General features: G+C 42.3%; 1 protein-coding gene and 1 long non-coding RNA gene across 11 annotated transcripts in view; one reads left to right on the top strand and one right to left on the bottom strand.

The window, feature by feature from the left end:
- The window catches only part of CTNND2 (catenin delta 2), a 631,056-nt gene that overhangs the window by 262,063 nt on the left and 350,999 nt on the right, over positions 1–17,994 (bottom strand). For 5 of the 10 annotated variants that reach the window (XM_027724249.2, XM_027724246.2, XM_027724250.2 and 2 more), the window contains 2 exons: positions 14,762–14,934; positions 4,770–5,337 (listed from right to left, as the gene is read on the bottom strand). In XM_027724249.2, coding sequence (XP_027580050.1) covers positions 4,770–5,337; positions 14,762–14,934 — 741 coding nt within the window. The remainder of the gene's footprint in view (positions 1–4,769; positions 5,338–14,761; positions 14,935–17,994) is intronic. The other 5 variants (XM_027724247.2, XM_027724251.2, XM_027724254.2 and 2 more) reach the window with 2 other exon arrangements.
- On the top strand, positions 4,168–8,446 carry LOC120323993. Its single transcript, XR_005564980.1, has 2 exons — positions 4,168–4,540; positions 5,824–8,446. It is a non-coding gene; the product is annotated as an uncharacterized LOC120323993 (long non-coding RNA).

Genomic DNA, 17,994 nt, shown 5'->3' with positions numbered 1-17,994 from the left:
AGCATCAAATAAAAGTCCTGCCATAAATCTCAACAGGAAACCAGGGTTCAACACATCATATGCAATGAAAAGCTTACAGAAGGAGAAAGGGCAAAGGAAGGTCCTTAGCAAAGAGGGAGAAGAGTGAGACAAAACAGATGAAGGAGCAGAAGGAATCAATTAAGACACTGATAAACTTAGAAATTTTTGCTCATTAAAGTGGAAAGCATATTTTACGTAATAACCCATGTCACATTTGTATAAACCAATGCTATTTTAGTGTTAATACCACACATGCATACAGACAGTCCTACTCAGAAAGGAAAAATTCTTTTCATTTTGATTGTACAGGAAACTGAAAGAAGATTATATTTGTAAACACTAGGCTGAGCACTGAAGTTTTCAGCAGCAGTGGCACCAGGGCTGCATAGAGGGATGCTGCAGCTCCTGTGTCAGCAGAACATGTCACCACTACACAAAGGATAGCTGTATAATATTCTTTCCATCTAACATTATACAAAGTGATTCACACCAACACTCATTTCTTAAACTTTACCTTTTAGTACAGCTTATGAAGCATGATGCAGTCTTCAAATATAATTATCTTCCTTATGGTTGTTGGTTTGTTGGGGTTTTTTTTCGTTTTTTTTTTTTTTAATAAAACAATACATAAAATTACTTTCCACTGCCTTATGTGTCCTTAGTTTTCCCTAAGCCTGGATGAAGAGACAGGAATGGCTCTGTAGGGATTGCTCCCATCACATAACCTGAGGCACAAACTATCTCAACAATACACTTTCACTGCCTCCTTTCCCCTTTCTCCTAAATAAACTCAGTACTCCTCTAGTACTGTCTGTCTGATTCTGCCCAGCAGGAGACGCTTCAAAAGAACATGAAGAATGGGCACCTGTGTGACAACCTGCCTCCTGAAGGGATTTTCCCATGTCTCTGCTGCTTGCTGTCTTACACACTCCTCCTTCCAGGCAAAAAGGGCTGCTTTGGTGAGTTTGGCTCCCAGCAGCACTCTGCAGCTCAGTCTAGGTGTGGAAGCTCCAAGAAGGTATTTACAAACTGTGCTTTCTAGATTCGAATTGCTGCTTGAACAGATGACTGAATATGCTTTGGAGTGGTGCAGAGCAGAAAAATACTTTTAAAACTGTAATTGCAGATCATAGCAATGAAGCAGCTAGACTAAGAATAAACACAGCAAGTGTACACTCACCAGAATCACTATATACACATGTACACACATACCCATCCACGCACATATTTGGCAATGGCAACAGCTCAAGTATAACTAGACTAAAAGCCATTTCTGAAGACGTTTCTAAGGTTACTCGGTTAAAACTGAGTCATTGCATGCTGTTGCATGTCTCATTTGAAATTCAGGATGAAGTCTAAGAATTGCCATTTTTATAAGTTCAAGTTGTTTCATAATCAAATTTTTAGGAAACAGGAAAGTAATATAAATAATGCCATCTCTTCAGTTAAGTCTTACACAGATTATGTTTTGGGCAATCTCTGTAACTTTTGATTTCAATCTTTTTAAAAATGGATCATATCTGAATGTCTTCTCTTTTAAATACTTAAGGCTGGCAGTGATACAGTTTGGCTTGTTTAGCATGCTGAAACCCAGTAGTATTCATGAACTAGACAGCTCCAGGACAAATTTCTGATATCATGCAAAAATAATTAAAACAAATGTATTTTTTGTATTTCCAGTAATTACTACAAATAATAATCTTTTTATTCCCAGAGATTAAAAAAAAAAAAGATTAATTCATATAACATCATCCCTGTGATGACACATATATACCAATGCAACTTCACATTAATTACAGCAGGCAAACCATCAATCAGTGCAATGTGACAAGTAGTCTCCATTCCTCCTCCTCCTATCTCTCAAAAATAAAAAAAAACAAAAACAACAACAAAAAAACCCACCAACCAAAAACCTCAACTCATCTTTAGATCATAGATGTTGTGAACAGGAAGCAAAAATATTATTTATTGAACACTAGCCTTATTAGCCTTTCAAAATGCAATTGCATGCCCTTCCTCTCAATGGATTTGATTTTTAACACAATGACTGAAAAATTCCTGCAATAATATAATACACTTACAACTCAAATATTAAACCTGTTCTGAGCAAAAATACCCATAGAAAAAAAAAATTAAGTATTGTTTTAGTAGTATCTGTACCATCTGATCCTGTCTAGCTCTAAAACATATGTTAATTTTAAGCCCCTGTGTAGGCCATAGACTTCAGGGAATCCAGGGAAAGTCTAGAAGATTAGTCAGGCACTTAATACTGCTAGCAAACGCATAACTCCGGGATGGCAGGGAGGCCATGAGGAACAGGTTTCAGAATGGCAATGGAAAATAAGGAGTGAGAGCACACAATAGTAAACCTTTGCAAAAGAATGGGTCATGTGATAGAGCTTTCAAGGACTACTTGAAAGGCATGTCACCACTGTGGGGGGCAAAAAAAAAAAAAAAAGGTATTTATTAACTTATTGTTGCTTACACTGATTCTTTCCACATAGCAGTACTATCTCTGCATGTCTGCCACCTAATTCTTAATCAGGTTACAGGATTTTCCATTTGTTATAAAATAAAACAAAGAGGGGTTTTGTATATATCTTAAAAACAAATCCCTATGAGATACGACTCAGAAAACTGTTATATTTGTTCTGGTCAATGCAACACTGTGAAAAGTTCATACTATTTATCAGTTTTTACAAACTTAACAGGAAACTCAAATGATCCATCACTATTTTGTTTCCATATGAAAATTCCCACAAAAATACATCAGCCACTTCCTAAATGCATGTATCTACAGGCTTTTCCTTAACCAAAGCCATAAATCAGTGAATCAAGCAACTCCCTGCAGCAGGCTTTAAAAAGAGGCAGGTTATGCAAGATGCAGAACTCTTATCAAAAGCTTTTATTTAAAAGCAATCCATGAAAATGACTGTCAGTTTCTTAACTTCTATTCAAATCTAAGTAGAAAGCCCTATTAGGAATGCCTGTAGAATCACTATTGGCCAAGAAGGCCAAAAAAGCCTAAATCCACATTGCAACTTGGGTCTAGCCTAAGACAAACAGCTTCTCCAACACTGTAGCACCTTCAGAGTTATTATGATAGACCTTAAACCCTACATAAACAAGCTTTGACTAAGCTATCATCACAGGTTTGATGCTGCAATGCTGTCAGATGCCTTCTTCAAAAAAACCCCCAAACCAAAACCCCAATACAGTACAGATTCCATTGCTAAAAGTACATAAAACAGGAAAATGGACTGCGCCTGTTAGAAACTTTCCAAATAAAGACTTCTATCCTACAACAAAGGTAAGAAAAATCATGAAAATACTGGTAGTTTATAGCCACAGGTATATAAGATGTAAATTGATTTTTTTCTCTGTTCTTTTGATGCTGACAGTTCCCTCCATGCCTTTTTATACTCAAAAAACTCTTGCTACAGGACGAAGTTAGAAAACTCCCTAAAATAAAAAGCCTGTGGCAATTCTAAATTTTTTCTTTACAAAGGCAGTATTTTATAACTGTGGCCAAGAGTATGTTGGACTATGTCAGGAAAGTTTGATTAACATAACTGCTAAATAAACCACTCTGTATTTTGAGATTGACTATTTGACAACAGGCTTGATATAAGCATCCCAAGATCTCCATTTTAGCACTATTTAGTGATTCTGTTGCTTTACACATTCTGAAATTAAAAAATGCTGTTACTATATATATAAAAAAAGTTTTTAAATCCCTGTCCTTTAAATAGGAAAAAAACCCCTCCATCAAATAGTTCTTACAAGGAGATAGATCAATACCATATTTTATTATCAGTTAATTCAATGTGTGTGTTTAGACACACTGGAATTATATAGGATGCTAACAACAGCTGGAGTGGGGGAGGGGAGGTGGGTGAGAGGAGAAAGGGGGATGAGGTCTTAACTCCAGTAAGAAACTTGTGTACCTGACTGATAAACTCAGCCAAACTTCTTTATGTATCCTATTTATCTTCAAATCTATTTATGTCACAGAAGAGAACATATGAGCATAGCAGCTGTTACTATAGCAATGAAACTGGGAATTTTGAGAACACAAAAAACCCACCCCTTGAAGGATGCTCAGTTTAGCAGGGAGATGGTTTAGAGAACAGCACACCAGTATCTCACTTCTTAGGATCTGCTCAAAGTCTGCGGTTACAGAGACATTAAATCAGCTGTAACTGCCTGTTCCTCAAAGAGCACTTGAAGCCAAATCACCTCTACCTATTACTCGTCACGACTCGGTACACCAGGAGTTCCTGCTAAGTAACCCCAAACTTGTCAAGTACGCCAGAATCGCCTGTAAATCCGGGAAGCGCGATTCTTTGTAAAAGGCTCACAGGTTCTGATCGCGGCAGAGAAGGGATTCGCCATAGTAACAAACCCCCACCCGCACCGCGGGTCACAGCTGGGAGCCTGGCGCGGCGAGCCCCGCACCCCTCGGCACCACGCACACCTGCCCGGCGCCGGGAAGGCGGGACGAGCCGGGAGAAGTCAGGTACTTTCCTCATGCAGCGGGCAGGCAGTCTGCCTCTACGGGCACGAACCGGGATGAAACCCACCCACAATCCTCCCACACATACCGTTTCTCTGTCAAACCCACCCCGCTCCCCCCTCTCCTCGGCCGGCGGCCCTGCCACCCCGCCTCCCGCCCCTCGCCCCCCACCGCCTCCGCGCACCCCCCGTCCCCCGCCGCGGACCCGAGGCGCTGCCGGCCGCGGTTTTACCTGCGAGGGAGCCGGGTCTCTGCAGGGTGGCGGTGGCGTACAGCTCCTGGGAGTGCTTGCTGTACTGATCGGCAGCGTGAACCAGCCGCTTGGTAGGCGACAGGGTGGCGTAAGTGCCGATGGTGGAGCTTAACTGGTGGATAGGAGAGGAGGAAATGTTAGACTGGACGGTGGGCGGGGAGGTCACTCGGATGGGGGACGGCGACAGTCCCGCCGAGGAGACGACGATGTTGATGGGCGAGCTGGTGCTGTAGGACTTGGCCAGGCGGCTGGGGGACTGCTTCGGGGAGGAGAGGCGCTGCGCGGTGGCGTAGGCGGCGCCCTCGGCGGCGGAGCCGGCCCGCGGCAGCTTGGTGGGGGAGCCGCCGGGCTGGGCGGGCAGCGGGGAGCTCACCCGCTGCGCCGGCAGCGTGGAGCTGGCGTAGTAGAGCGCGGCGGCGTGCTGGGGCTCGGGCAGGTGGAAGGCGCTGCCGTGGCTGGGCGCGAAGGGCTCCCGCGGCTGCGGGGCGGCGGGCGGCGGCGGCGGCTCCGGGCCGCCCGGGTGGGCGCCGCGGCCCCCCGGGCCCTGCTGCGGGAAGGAAAGGCAGAGGCGTCAGCGGGGGCGGCGGCGGCGGGGGGCGCCCCGCTCCCCCCGGCCCTGCGCGGGGCGCTGCGAGGGGGGGGCCCGCTGGCCGGGGAAGCCCCCCAGCCGCCTGCAGCCCCCTCTCTGACCTCGAAGCAGGCCGGCACCCGGCGCCCGCGGGATTACGGGGCTCGTTAATCTGCTAAAGCATTCCCAGCCTTTGAAGGGAAAAAAACCTGCCGCCGGCTCGGGCCCAGCGGCGTCGAAAGTCCTCCCGACGGCTGAAGCCGCCACCCGGCCGTGGGACACAGCGCTCCGGGGCGCCGGAACGCGCTCGCCTACCGACCTCTAAACCAGGCAGAGGTTAGCCCCGGCTCAAATAAATACATACATACAGAGATACGCCCGCGCCCCTTTATTCTGCATACATTAGAGAAGAGCAGCCCAAGCCACGGAAAGGGCTTTAATGGAGTAACTTTCCTCGTTTTCCAGCAATCTGTCCGCACGAGGAGAGGCACCGCACCGGGGATTCCCTGTCCCCAGCGGCGGCACAACCACGGCCCCGGCCTCGTATAAAGGGGCGGAGGGAGGGGAATCCCGGACCAGCTCACGCCAAGCCCCACCGGCACCACGGCAAGCGCCCGCCTCGTACTTATTTACGCGGCACGAAGGGGGCGGGAGGTTCGGGAGGAGCTGCCGGGGCCGGACCCTCCCCCGGGCCGCATCCAGCGGGGAATCTGCATCCGGATAGAGGGAGGGAGCTCCTCGCACGGACCGACTGGCCGCGGGCAGGGCAGCGCTAAGTTCTTCCTAAGGCCAGTAATTGAAGGAGCGAGTGAAAATCCTCGGGAGATGCCGCCTATGAGAAATTTCGGTTATGTGCCTGAGCAGCTTCTGGAGCCGCAGAGGATGGAGCTCGCCCTCACACATAGACGGCTTCCCCTTTTTTTATCGAGGATCTTAAGCTTAGGAGAACATCTGTGAATCTGGTAACATTAAAATCCTCTCATAACTGCACCCCGCAGTGAGCGAGAGTTCAGCACTCTGTTGGAAGATGCACTCTTGGATTCAGATACTATTTTTTTCTGGTTATGCAGGGGATTTACTTGAAACCCCAGAAAGCGCTCCACATCCTCAGAATTGACAGTGTAGTTTGAATCGGTCTGACCAGTGCTTCCCCAGAACACATACACACACCTCAGATACTGATTTCCTTAGCGAGAAGAGGCTTTAAAATGTGAATAATGAATTTTGTGACTCAATTCAAAGAGGTGTGGTGAATGCCAAGAGCAGCATTGTTATACATTTAAATAACAATGTGGTTTTTTAGTAGCGTCCTACAGAAAAAAAAAGAAAAAAAATTCAAACAAGTAAGCAAAAGCACCATGTTCCTCGTACGAAATTTGATTTATTTTCACTAGGATACTCAATAAAGGATTTGATCAGGAACTGAGGACAAGGTAACTAATCAGAGCAAAGAATAAACAAGGTTTTAAATGCCAGAAATGTGTACTTCTACCTATGTATGCCCACTGGGAATTTTTCTGTCCTTTTTTTCACTTAAATTTACTCAAATGCCTTGCATCTGGGGGAAGAATAGGTATTTTCCTAGACAGTGACAAGAAACAAGGTTTTAGAGAAGCTGCTCCTGGTGTTTTGTTCTCAGTTGTTAGCAGCATGGAAGAAACTACAGCACTTAGAGCGTTCAGGCCTCTCAAGGGAGCACTGTCAGACCCAAACCTCACTGGCTTCTTGAGGTTTTGCACCTCATAGAGCAATGCCTTTACATATAAATGAAGTGTAAACTGTTCCCTCGAGGTGCTCTGTGTGGTAACTCCCTGGCAAGCAAGTGAATCACAGATGTAAGTAGCCTGCTCTCTTTTAAGTTGGACTGTTCTGATTTCAGCAGGGAGTTACAAACACCACAGCATCAAGCACAAGCCTTGAAAGTTTCATAAATGGGCATCAAGTGCAAGTTGCTCATTTGAAAGACTCCTGACAAAAACCAGGAAGGCCAACTCTAGGAACATCAACGAACTTTTAAAAAAAATCTACTTTCATGCTGAGCTACTTACCTTATCTGCTTTAAACTGGGAAGAAGGGCTACTCTGCAACTGACTGTCCAATAATGTATTTGACAGGAGTACAGTTTTCACTTTCCAGGTTTAGACTATATGGTAACAACTTTTATGAAACAAAAACAGGCCAGCATGATTTAAGACAACATGGACAGAGCAAATTCTGCACATAACGAAAGGTCATTTAAACCAGCTACATTATCAATTGATATTTCTTAATTTTACTTTTTGGACTGTTAAGTGGCATAATAATTTATTTTGTAATAAACAGTGTTCCAAAAATACAGTCTTCTGCAATAGTACCAGTGCAACCCACTGCTAATGTACTGATAACTTGGACAGTTTTGTCTTGATCATAAGGATTTTACACAAGTACTGTCATCATGTATACAAAATTTCTTTTTCTAATCTGCTTCCACGCTGCTTGATGTGTCAAGGATTTAGAGTAATTAATTTCAAGTAAACCAATGTTATTCCATATTCCTAATAAATCTCTATAAAGCTGTACGCATTCTACAGGTACTAATTCAAAAAACCAACCAAAAAAATCCAATTTCATGACTATTTGTTATAGGGAACAAAGTGTAGTGGTGGGACACAAGAATTAAATGCTTAATTAGAAGTGCAGTGTATAGCCCTTCTTAAAAAGCTAAGCATTTGCTCTGTGTGAAGTAGAGAACTTTTGGATGAACAGATTGCAATGAAAACATTAGCATGCAGTATCTTCTGGGATGTGACTAATCTCAGACCTGTCTTAAATGTACCATGAGGTTCTTATATTTTTTCAAAGAGACAAGTGTACAGTAACATTCTCCATGCATGTTTTCGGAGGCAAAATGTGTTTAGTTTCTCCTTGTGTTTCTCCCAGTCTGTTGCTTAAGACAGCCATACAGACGTCATTGTTCGTCCTGCAATGTGACATTATACTTCATATAGAAGAATAAATTACAATAGTATTTTTCTTTTTGTCCATTTTTGTCAACCTGATAACAAAACTGTGTTTAAGCTAATAAACTGAGAACAAATTTGCTTCCCAATATATATCCTCCTGCATCAACCTGTTTCAAAGATGTGAATAAAAGTCAAGGGCTTTCTTACTATAGGCATATAAATACCCATTCTAAGACACAGAGATTTCATTTTTCTGGTATCTCAAAGAAAAGTAGCCTTGCTTATTTGGATTCAATATACAGATTCTGGTATATCCTTCCTAATAGCAGGAATTTGTGAAAAAAAACCATGAGAACATAACTACAGCTATGAAAATATTTTCTTTCCCATTTAATCTTATAAAGATCATTTTTTACTGATACGTACGAAACAAGATCTGTAGAACTTTATACAGAAAATTACTGAGGGTGTCCAGTTAGGTTATAGGAAACTAGACAACAGTCTAACTGTTGTTTGCCTGTTCATTCAAGCATTTAATGCACTAAATCCAGTAAAATAGCTCTTTTTTTTTTTACAATTCCAATTGAAAATGTAAATCAGAATTGAAACATTAAATTAACCAAAAAAGAGTAAATGAAAGACTGCAAGACAGGATTTCTGTTTTATGGAGTGGAATTGAGAGGGGCAAATAACTGTGTTGACTTATTTATTCTGCAGAAAATTTTTTCATGGATAAGGACTTACAAAATCCTAGATGACTAGACAGTTTATGTGAAACTTTGGGGTCAGCTGCTAATTACTGAAACAGCAGCACGTTGATTCTTGGAGATTGCTCCCAGAGGGAAAAATGGTGTGTAACACTAGCAAAACCTGAATAGCAAAAATCTCGGAGAACAAGATGACCATTACGATGTCAGCAGGTGCAGCAAATCTATTTGATGTATCAGCTATAATCCCTTCAGACCATTTGCTTCTTAGAGATGTGAAAACACAAACGCAAAACCTGCTGGGCTCTGTGTATCTATGCTGCATAATTCACAGGTACTAAGAAACGGAACTTCTGTCAGTGCAACTGCCTGAGTCTTAGAACTAAAACCAGAAAAGCCTTCATAGTAATTTCATTAGAATGAGATAATGATGCAAGTTCCAGGAAAATGCTGGAAAATTTGAATCATGGCACTAGTTAACTTTGAGAAATGAAAATTTGCACTCAGTGTGCTTTGTACTTCTCTGACCGGTAACAGAAGAAACTGAAAAGTTATGTTACGTTTGAGTCAGTCTACATGCCCATCCTAGGTCTGGATGAAATTCTATTCACAAGTATTTTTAGTTTAGCATTAAATGCCAGCATAAGCTTTCAGCTTGTTTTGCTCTCTGGAACTTTCAGCGATCTCCTGGCCCGTAAAATCTCAAACAAGGTCATATCTCATGAATCCAAACAGTCATATGTAGCACACTGATGCCCAGGTGAAGACCCTTTCTCTTGATTCTAGGGAGGATTTTCGAATTGTATGCTCAAGTTGCGTGGAAGACATTCCTCCAGGCTGCTCAGGCTTTTGAATATTGGTGTGTGTTGCTGGCTTTAGGCAGAAAACTTGATCGTCCTTACTAGGGTTTTTGAGAGACACCCTAAGGGTGCAGGTCTGTTTCACAATCTCAGTTATGCTCTGTGCTCTTTCAGAGACTGCAAGACTTGCCAGTCTATTGAGGGCTACTTTTTTTTTCTGTCAGCCCAAAGAACCTTTCATAAGGCTTCACTCAAGGTATCGCTCTGCTCTGGTCCAATGCCTCTATCAAAACTCTTACATAGGGCAGATGAGGGCATGGAAAATTCTTAACATTCTCTAGTCTTTGGGATGCACACCTCAGTCTTTGGGCAGGACCTGAAGAAGGGCCATTCTTCTGCAGGACTGCTTTAATGTCATTTTTAAGTTCCTGACCTAACATCAAGAAGATGCTACCTATGTTCAAATGTACTTATACAATAATAGATGCCAGACTATCCTCTGGATCCCTCAAATGTGTCCTATTCCATCTGTTTCTCCTGAGTTTGTTCCATTGTTCCACTCCAAACATTCCAACACCATTAGGAAAATTTGTCAGCCTACCTGATCCTGATCTCGAAGGCCACACATATGGATGAAGGTAGGTAATATTATCGTAGTTTTTTACATCCAGAAACAGAATTGTGTGAGATCCTTTCAGAGTGTCCAGAGATGGTTAATCTGTGCTTTAAAAGCCGCAGTGAAAGCTGCAATCATTACCTATTGTAGGATCAAACCAGCACTGCAGATCTTCACTGCCATAAGCTCTACTAGTGAATTGTTCTCTGAGTGCTGTAATAAGAGTAATCTGTCTTAAGATTTCATCTGTTTCCGTAATGACAGAAAACTTCTCACGTTCACACTTAGAATCCAGTTATTAAACTTATCATCATCTGCTATATCCTATCAGAAGTTAGGAACTTATTTTAGATTTTGTCTGGGTGGTTTTTGAAGCAGCCTATCATCTTGTGGCCAGTATACAGTTTCTGCTTGACAACTGAACACATTCTAGCACTCATTTGCTCATGAATTAAATAGGGCTAGTGAGGTGTGGTGGTCTGATGAATGACAAACTTATAACTTGTTTATAGGAAAAAGAGTATAGACAAGTTAGAAAATCAACTGTTAAATGGTTTTCAAGGTGGGTTTTTTTAACATCTTCATTTTCCATCTCCCTTTTTGGTTTTTAGGGTTTTTCAATCCTGTGTCAGCTTATTCAGTCCAGAAGCATCAGAAGCATGGGATAATACACAGTAGGGATTTACCTGTGTTGCTGCCTCAGCCTCTGAAAAGACTGCAGCATCACCAAAAGCTAAACAAGTCCTCATCCAGAAATGTAAACTTCCCTTTCTCTTCCCTTGCAAACACGTGGTAGAATATGTTATGCTTTATATTCCTATGGTATCTACAATGTAAAATGACCACGCTCAAGATTACAGTAAACCCGGTCATTCTCAAGTTACACTGTCCAAATAGAAGATTCATTTCTGAGCAACTCATCTGCAAAATCTGCTAGTTTTCTTTTTATAAACCACACTTATTAATAGAGGATATATCAGCATCTGGACACCAAGTTTGAAAAGCTGTTTTCAGTGGGGAAGCAGAGTAATTCCCTGCCAGAGGAGCAGTTTTTGCTATGAAATCCTATTCCAGTAGCATTTAGAAGATAAAAGTTTTGTGTTCTAAAGCACTCAAAGCACAGAAAAAACTCTATGATCTATAATGAACTCCACCAAATTGACAAAAATGTTAGATTGCACTTTGCAGCACTATACAGGAAGTCCCAAGACTAATTAGTTTCTCTTTTTTATACAATTGCATTTTCACAAATTGTTCTTGCTGTCACAGCTGGCCTTGGGACTATTTACATTTTTTTGCATGCATTTGGGCTATCACTTATGTTGAGAGATAGCTATATTCCTTGCACACAAATACCAAAGGAAATTATCACAATCTGAGCAGTTTCAACTCCTGAGGCTTATTTTAATTATAATAGGGATAGCAAAACAATTCCAAGAATTGACTTTTTTTTCCTCCTTAATTGTGGGATTGGCAATGGTCATATTCAGAACTTTTTAATTTTGACTTCTGAATCTTCCTTTTCTTGGTTACCTCTTTTAAGCCTCCCTTATATGCTTTTTATGGCATTAATTCATAGTTTTTATGGCAGTTTGTTAGTAATTTCAAAATATATTTTAGTTGATCTGAAGTTGTCAGATTGCAGGATCATGGTGTGAAAAATTATTAAGTTCTATGAGTTGTTTTCCTGCAGGAACATCTACCACACAATGTGAAGGAAAACAAGAAGAAAACCTATTTTCTGCTCTCTATACCAAGAAAAATAGGATAGGAAAGGTTGCCTTACTAACTTACTAGTTATATTTCTGAAGGAAACCAGTTCTCTATGAAGTGGATTGTTCATGAGAGCTTCTCATATCTAAGCAATGGCTTTCAGTGTAATTTCAAAGAAGGAAATCTACATCATTTTTTCCCCCTCCATAAATTCATCCTTTTCTACAAATGAGAATAACAAAATTTATATAAAGAATATAATTATTTCTAACTTCTACATAACTGCATAATTTTCCTTCCTGCCTTTTTTAAAAAATAGATTCTTTCTCCTTCCCCTCTCATTTCTTTGTTTTTGCTTCTGTTGCTCTCATAACCTGCTCCCTTTTCATGGTCTTACTTTTTCCAGTCTCCTGAAGGACTTCACCACAGTCTTTCAGGTGAACCTCTGGGGTACAATGCTTTTCAAAAAGCACAACTCCAGATGACACTTTTTCACAACATTCACCTGGAGAAACTGGCTTCCCATGGCACGGCTGGGTGCACTCTTCGCTGCGTTGAAACCTGGCTGGATAGCTGGGCCCACAGTGTGGTGATGAACGGTGCTACATCGAGTTGGTGGCCTGCCACTAGTGGGGCTCCCCAAGGCTCAGTACTGGGGAGAGTTCTGTTTAATATTTTTACTGATGATCTGGACATGGGGATCAAGTGTACCCTAAGTCAGTTTGCAGACAAAACCAAGTTGGGTAGGAGTGTTGGTCTGCTGGAGGGTAGGAAAGCTCTGCAGAGGGATCTGAACAGGCTGTTATCAATGGGGTGAGGCCAGTTCTGTAAGGTTACATGAGGCAAAGTGCTGGGTCCTGCACTTGGGCCACAATGGAGCACTACAGGTTGGGGAAGAGTGGCTGGAAAGTGGCCCAGCAGTAAAGGAGGTGTTGGTCAACAGCTGGCTGAACATGAGCCAGCAGTGTGCCCAGGTGGGCAAGAAGGACAACGGCATCCTGGCCTGTATCAGGAATAGTGTGGCCAACAGGATTAGAGCAGTGATCATCCCCCTGTGTTCAGCACTGGTGAGGCCACACCTCGAATCCTGTGTTCAGTTCTGGACCCCTCACTACAAGAAAGACACTGAGGTTGTGGAGCGGGTCTGGAGAAGGGCAACAGAGCTGGGGAAGGGTCTAGGACACAAGTCTTAAGAGGAGCAGCTGAGGGAGCTGGGGTTGTTTAGTCTGGAGAAGAGGAGGCTCAGGGGTGATCTTATCACTCTCTACAACTACCTGAAAGGAGGTTGTAGCCAGGCTGTCTCTTCTGCCAGGTAAGGAGTGATAGGACAAGAGGAAATGGCCTCAAGCTGCACCACGTGAGATTCAGGTTGGACATCAGGAAGAATTTTTTCACTGAAAGGGTTGTTGAGTCATGATCCCTAAGGGTATTTAGAAGACATGCAGATGTGGCGCTTGGGGACATGTTTTAGTGATGACCTTGGCAGTGCTGGGTTAGTGGTTGGACTCCATGTTTTTAGAAGTCTTTTCTAACCTAAAAGATTCTATGAGAAAGATGTATCTACCCATTTTGAAATTAAATTTAACTGTGCTTTATGTCATTTTTCAGTCTTAGAGGATAGGGAGCTTTTCTGAGCAAATTGAGAGAATAGGATATTGTATGTCTCTCGGTATCCCATAAACTGAGCAATGACTATAATACTTGAAATCTCTTAGCAATTTAAGGCTTTGAAATTCAAATACTACTCTCCTCTACAGAATCCTGAATTATGAAATGTCCCAGTGTCACACTGAGATGATCTGCTTTGCTGGGATGGTAAAAATCTAAACAGAGAACATAACCTGTGGTGACCAATGCAACCAAGTCAGACTTTGTTTATGAACGAAAGCATGAACACTTCTAGAAATTTTTTTCTAAATTGAAGCTTAACTTCCTAGTGAGAGGCTTTGATGTCACAGTAAAAAGCACAGAAGGTGAGAGGGTTACATATAAGAGCCAGGAAGAGCCCTGTAGACAGGCAGAGAGATTTACAAAATTTTCATTAGTATCTGAAACAATCTTTCAAAATGTTTCAAATGTACAAGTTGAAGCTGGTTGAACCTGAGAAGCTGGTTGTTTTGCAATATGGGGTAAAAAAAGTTATTCTTACACTTGGGATTAGGCCACAGCATCAGGTGATGCATGATATCCCAAGCGGGTTTCGCATCTGGTGTCAGCATGGCTTTGTTTTTGTTTCCTGGCACTTACTGCTTTTGGTAATATGCTCATACCAAAGCTGGCAGGTCCTAAACTTTAGTATGGGCTGCTAATCAGCACAGTCACAGAAATTTGCTTTCAAAATTAAATGCTTAAACATGCTATTACCAGAAAATATATGCAAGCAAGTAAGTAAAACTGGCATGTAAATCTCCTTTTTAATCAGGATTACTTTATTACTATGCAAGTCAACCCACTATAGATTTACAAAAATTAAGATGGTAACTCCACCCTGCTGCAGGTGTGTTGAACAAGGCAGAAAGCAAAGGCAGAAATTTAGATGCAGGCAAGCACTGAACAGCTCTGTTTCCTGGGAGGTACTCCACACAATTTCAGATGTGAGAGACCCCAATTCATTAGGAGACATACCTGACTGTAGCTCTGGATGGCACCTCTGGCCTGACTGCTGCGCGACGGGAGCTGGGCAGCCGCTGTTTCACCCAGGGCAAGAGTCTGGTTGCTGTGGTAGCTGGCTGAGTACTGGAAAGACCCTTCAGGTTTGGAATTGAGCTGGAGTGCACTCTGGGAGAGGAGGCTGGGCCCTGTGAGGACAGGATTTGAGAGCAGTCAGAAAGTCTCAGTGAAAGAGCATACCTGTATTATCTGTCAAGTGAGTCTTGAAATTATCAGATGTATCTGGCTTCAGATTTTCAGTGTTGCTCGTCAGTAATAAAAATCATGTACATTGCTTTGTTTCTTTATCACTCAATCATCATCATTTTTGTGTTCAAGCAATAGACCATACTGCTTTCTTTGCAAGAAAGAGATGGTTTCGACTGGTGAAGAAATTCTATGCTTAAACAAACCCAACTGTACTATTTGATAAAGAAATCTTGCTTTTCAACTCACAAGAGTTGATGAGGGCTTTTCCCCCCCTAAGGATAAGCCTTGTTTATTTCACTTAATTATATCCAGTCGTTCTGCTTGGGAAATACTAACTTGTCCCTCTGTGGGACATCTATTACATCTATTGATTACTGCCACTCTGTCCTATACACACAGTGATGTAATACTTTGGTGCCTGTAGGGATGGATGGCAGCCTTTAAAATAATAATTGCTCCTTTCATCATGCAGGACACACCCTGATCTCAGTGAATCTTTGAGGACCGTTTTGTCAGCCTATCTTACCTTCTCCATCACAGCACTGCATGACAGGAGAGCCAAGTGTAGGCAGGGAGCTTAAACTGGGGCTGCCAGACTGAAGGACATGTCAGGACCACAAACACCAACACTTTCCTCAGTTATTTGGTAGTTCTGTAAAACTAAAACCTGTTCTAATATTCATTAAGTTCACGTACAAGTGATTTAGCTTACTGCGTGCCCATAGCAAATTTCCCAATTTTTGCCCTTAGACCATGTATCAGACAGGGAACAGTCTTGTTTTCATGCAGAGATCAAGTGCACCCTCAGCTAATTTGCAGATGACATCAAGCTGAGTGGTGCAGTTGACATACCTGAAGGATGGGATGCCACCCAGAGGGACCTGGGAAAGTTCAAGGAGTGGGCACATGAGAATTTTATGTGCGGTTTAAGATGACCAATGCAAGGTGCTGCATCGGGATCAGGGCAACTCCTGGTATCAATAAAGGCTGAGCCAAGAAGGACTTGGGGGTGCTGATGGATGAGAGGCTGGTCATGATACAGCAACGTGAGATCGCAGCTGAGAAAGCCAGTTGTGTCCTGGGCTGCATCCAGAGCAGTGTGGCCAGCAGGTCGAGTAAGGGGATTCTGCCCCTCTACTCTGCTCTGGTGAGATCCCACCTGGAGTGCTGCATCCAGCTCTGGGGTTCCCAGCACATAAGGAATGTCAGTTGGAGCAAGTCCAGAGGAGGGCCACAAAGATGATCGGAGGGCTAGAGCACCTCTTCTCTGAGGAAAGGCTGAGAGAATTAGGATTGTTCAGTCTGGAAAAGTAAAGGCTTCAGGGTGACCTAATTGTGGTGTTACAGTATCTGAAGGGAATCTACAAGAAAGACTGAGAGAGACTTTTTACAAGGGCATGTAGTAACAGGACAAGGGGGAATTGCTTCACACTGACAGAGTAGGTTCAGATTAGACATTAGTAAGAAATTTGTCCCTGTAAGGGTGGTGAAACTTGGGTACAGGTTGCCCAGAGAAGCTGTGGATGCCCCATCCACAGAAGTGTTCAAGACCAGGTCGGATGGGGCTTTGAGCAACCTGGTCTACTGGTAGGTGTCCCTGTCCATGGCGGGGGGTTGGAACTAGATGATCTTTAAGGTTCCTTCCAACCCAAACCATTCTGTGATTCTATGATTCTATGATACATGAAGATCTAAATTAAAGAATACCTGCTTAATTCTCTTCTATGTCTCCAGTGATTTTAGTCTCTGCTGTCAGGGCCCAGCAGGTGAAATACAAGAGGAGAGAAAAGGGTTGTACCATGGCCATTGCATGAGTTACAGAGAAGTCTACCTTCAGCCCCACAGGTACATCTACAGCACACTCAGTGTCTCCACAGGGATGACAGATTTATCTTCTGGTTAGCACTAACAAGCTCATGAGAGCACAGAAGGTGACACAAACCTTAAGGGATGTGAAATGATTACGATGATTTTGCTCCTACAGAACATGTGAAAAGTTCAGGTTTACAAAGACTCATGATGGAAAAATTCCAATGAATCTACCACAAGTAAGTTCCAGTACATTCCTGATATAAAGGGAATTTTTATGACCTTTAAGTCTTTACTATGAGGATCTACAGCTGCTCCAAAAAGATTACTGCTTAGAAAATGTACAAGCAACCCCACCCCCAAAATACATGGAGAGTATTTTTTCTCTAGCCTGTTTCTCAGATATGGCAGAACCGTTATAACTGCTATTTTCCAAAATCCAACCCAAACTGCTCATATTATAAACAAATTGTAGTAGGCTATGTAAGACGGAAGTGTCTGCATCTAAATGTAGTCTGGGATTATGATACTATTTTACATATCAACACAATTTATACTGCAAAGTCAACTGCACTCATCAGAACATTCCAGATACAGGACAAATTTAGAACATAAGTACTGGTCCCTGTATTTCCTTCAGAAGTACAGAAGGAGGCAGGGCTCCATGCTTGTGAGGTTTGGAAAAATGTATCACATCCACAGAGGAGCTGAATTTAATCCTGCATGGGTGCTTATAAATCCAGCATTTGGTAGCTTTCCATTCCTTGACGCTGCAAATAGGGTTTACAAAGCATTTTCCATTTAACTGGTTTTGTTGCCATTTTTATTCTTAATTGAAAGAAATTGCTTCACAGATTTTTTTTTAAAGAGCATAAAGAAAATACATTCTTAGTTATAAAATATATCTGTAGGCTTTATTTTAATCTTTTGGATTTTGAGTTTTCACTGAGAATTTGTCTGTGATCAAGTGATGAACAAGATCAAGTTCAGAAAAATTCACAAAAGCATAACTTTCCCATGAGAAGCAAAAGTTGCAGCAAGAAAGCAATTTTTGTGCATGAAAGTGTTTGTACTCATTCTGAAAGTAATTATGCTGTGACATTTCTAAAGCTTAAATAATGATTAAACTATCACATGCTATGAACGCAATATGTTTAAATTTTCATTGCATCTGGCTTTCAAGTGCTGCT

This window comes from Pipra filicauda, unplaced genomic scaffold (assembly GCF_003945595.2).
Source record: "Pipra filicauda isolate LSUMZ 115617 unplaced genomic scaffold, ASM394559v2 scaffold39_size4671491_pilon, whole genome shotgun sequence".
Lineage (NCBI taxonomy): Eukaryota > Metazoa > Chordata > Aves > Passeriformes > Pipridae > Pipra > Pipra filicauda.
Note: the sequence above shows the minus strand (reverse complement) of the source record. Positions and strands in the feature narration are given on the sequence as shown.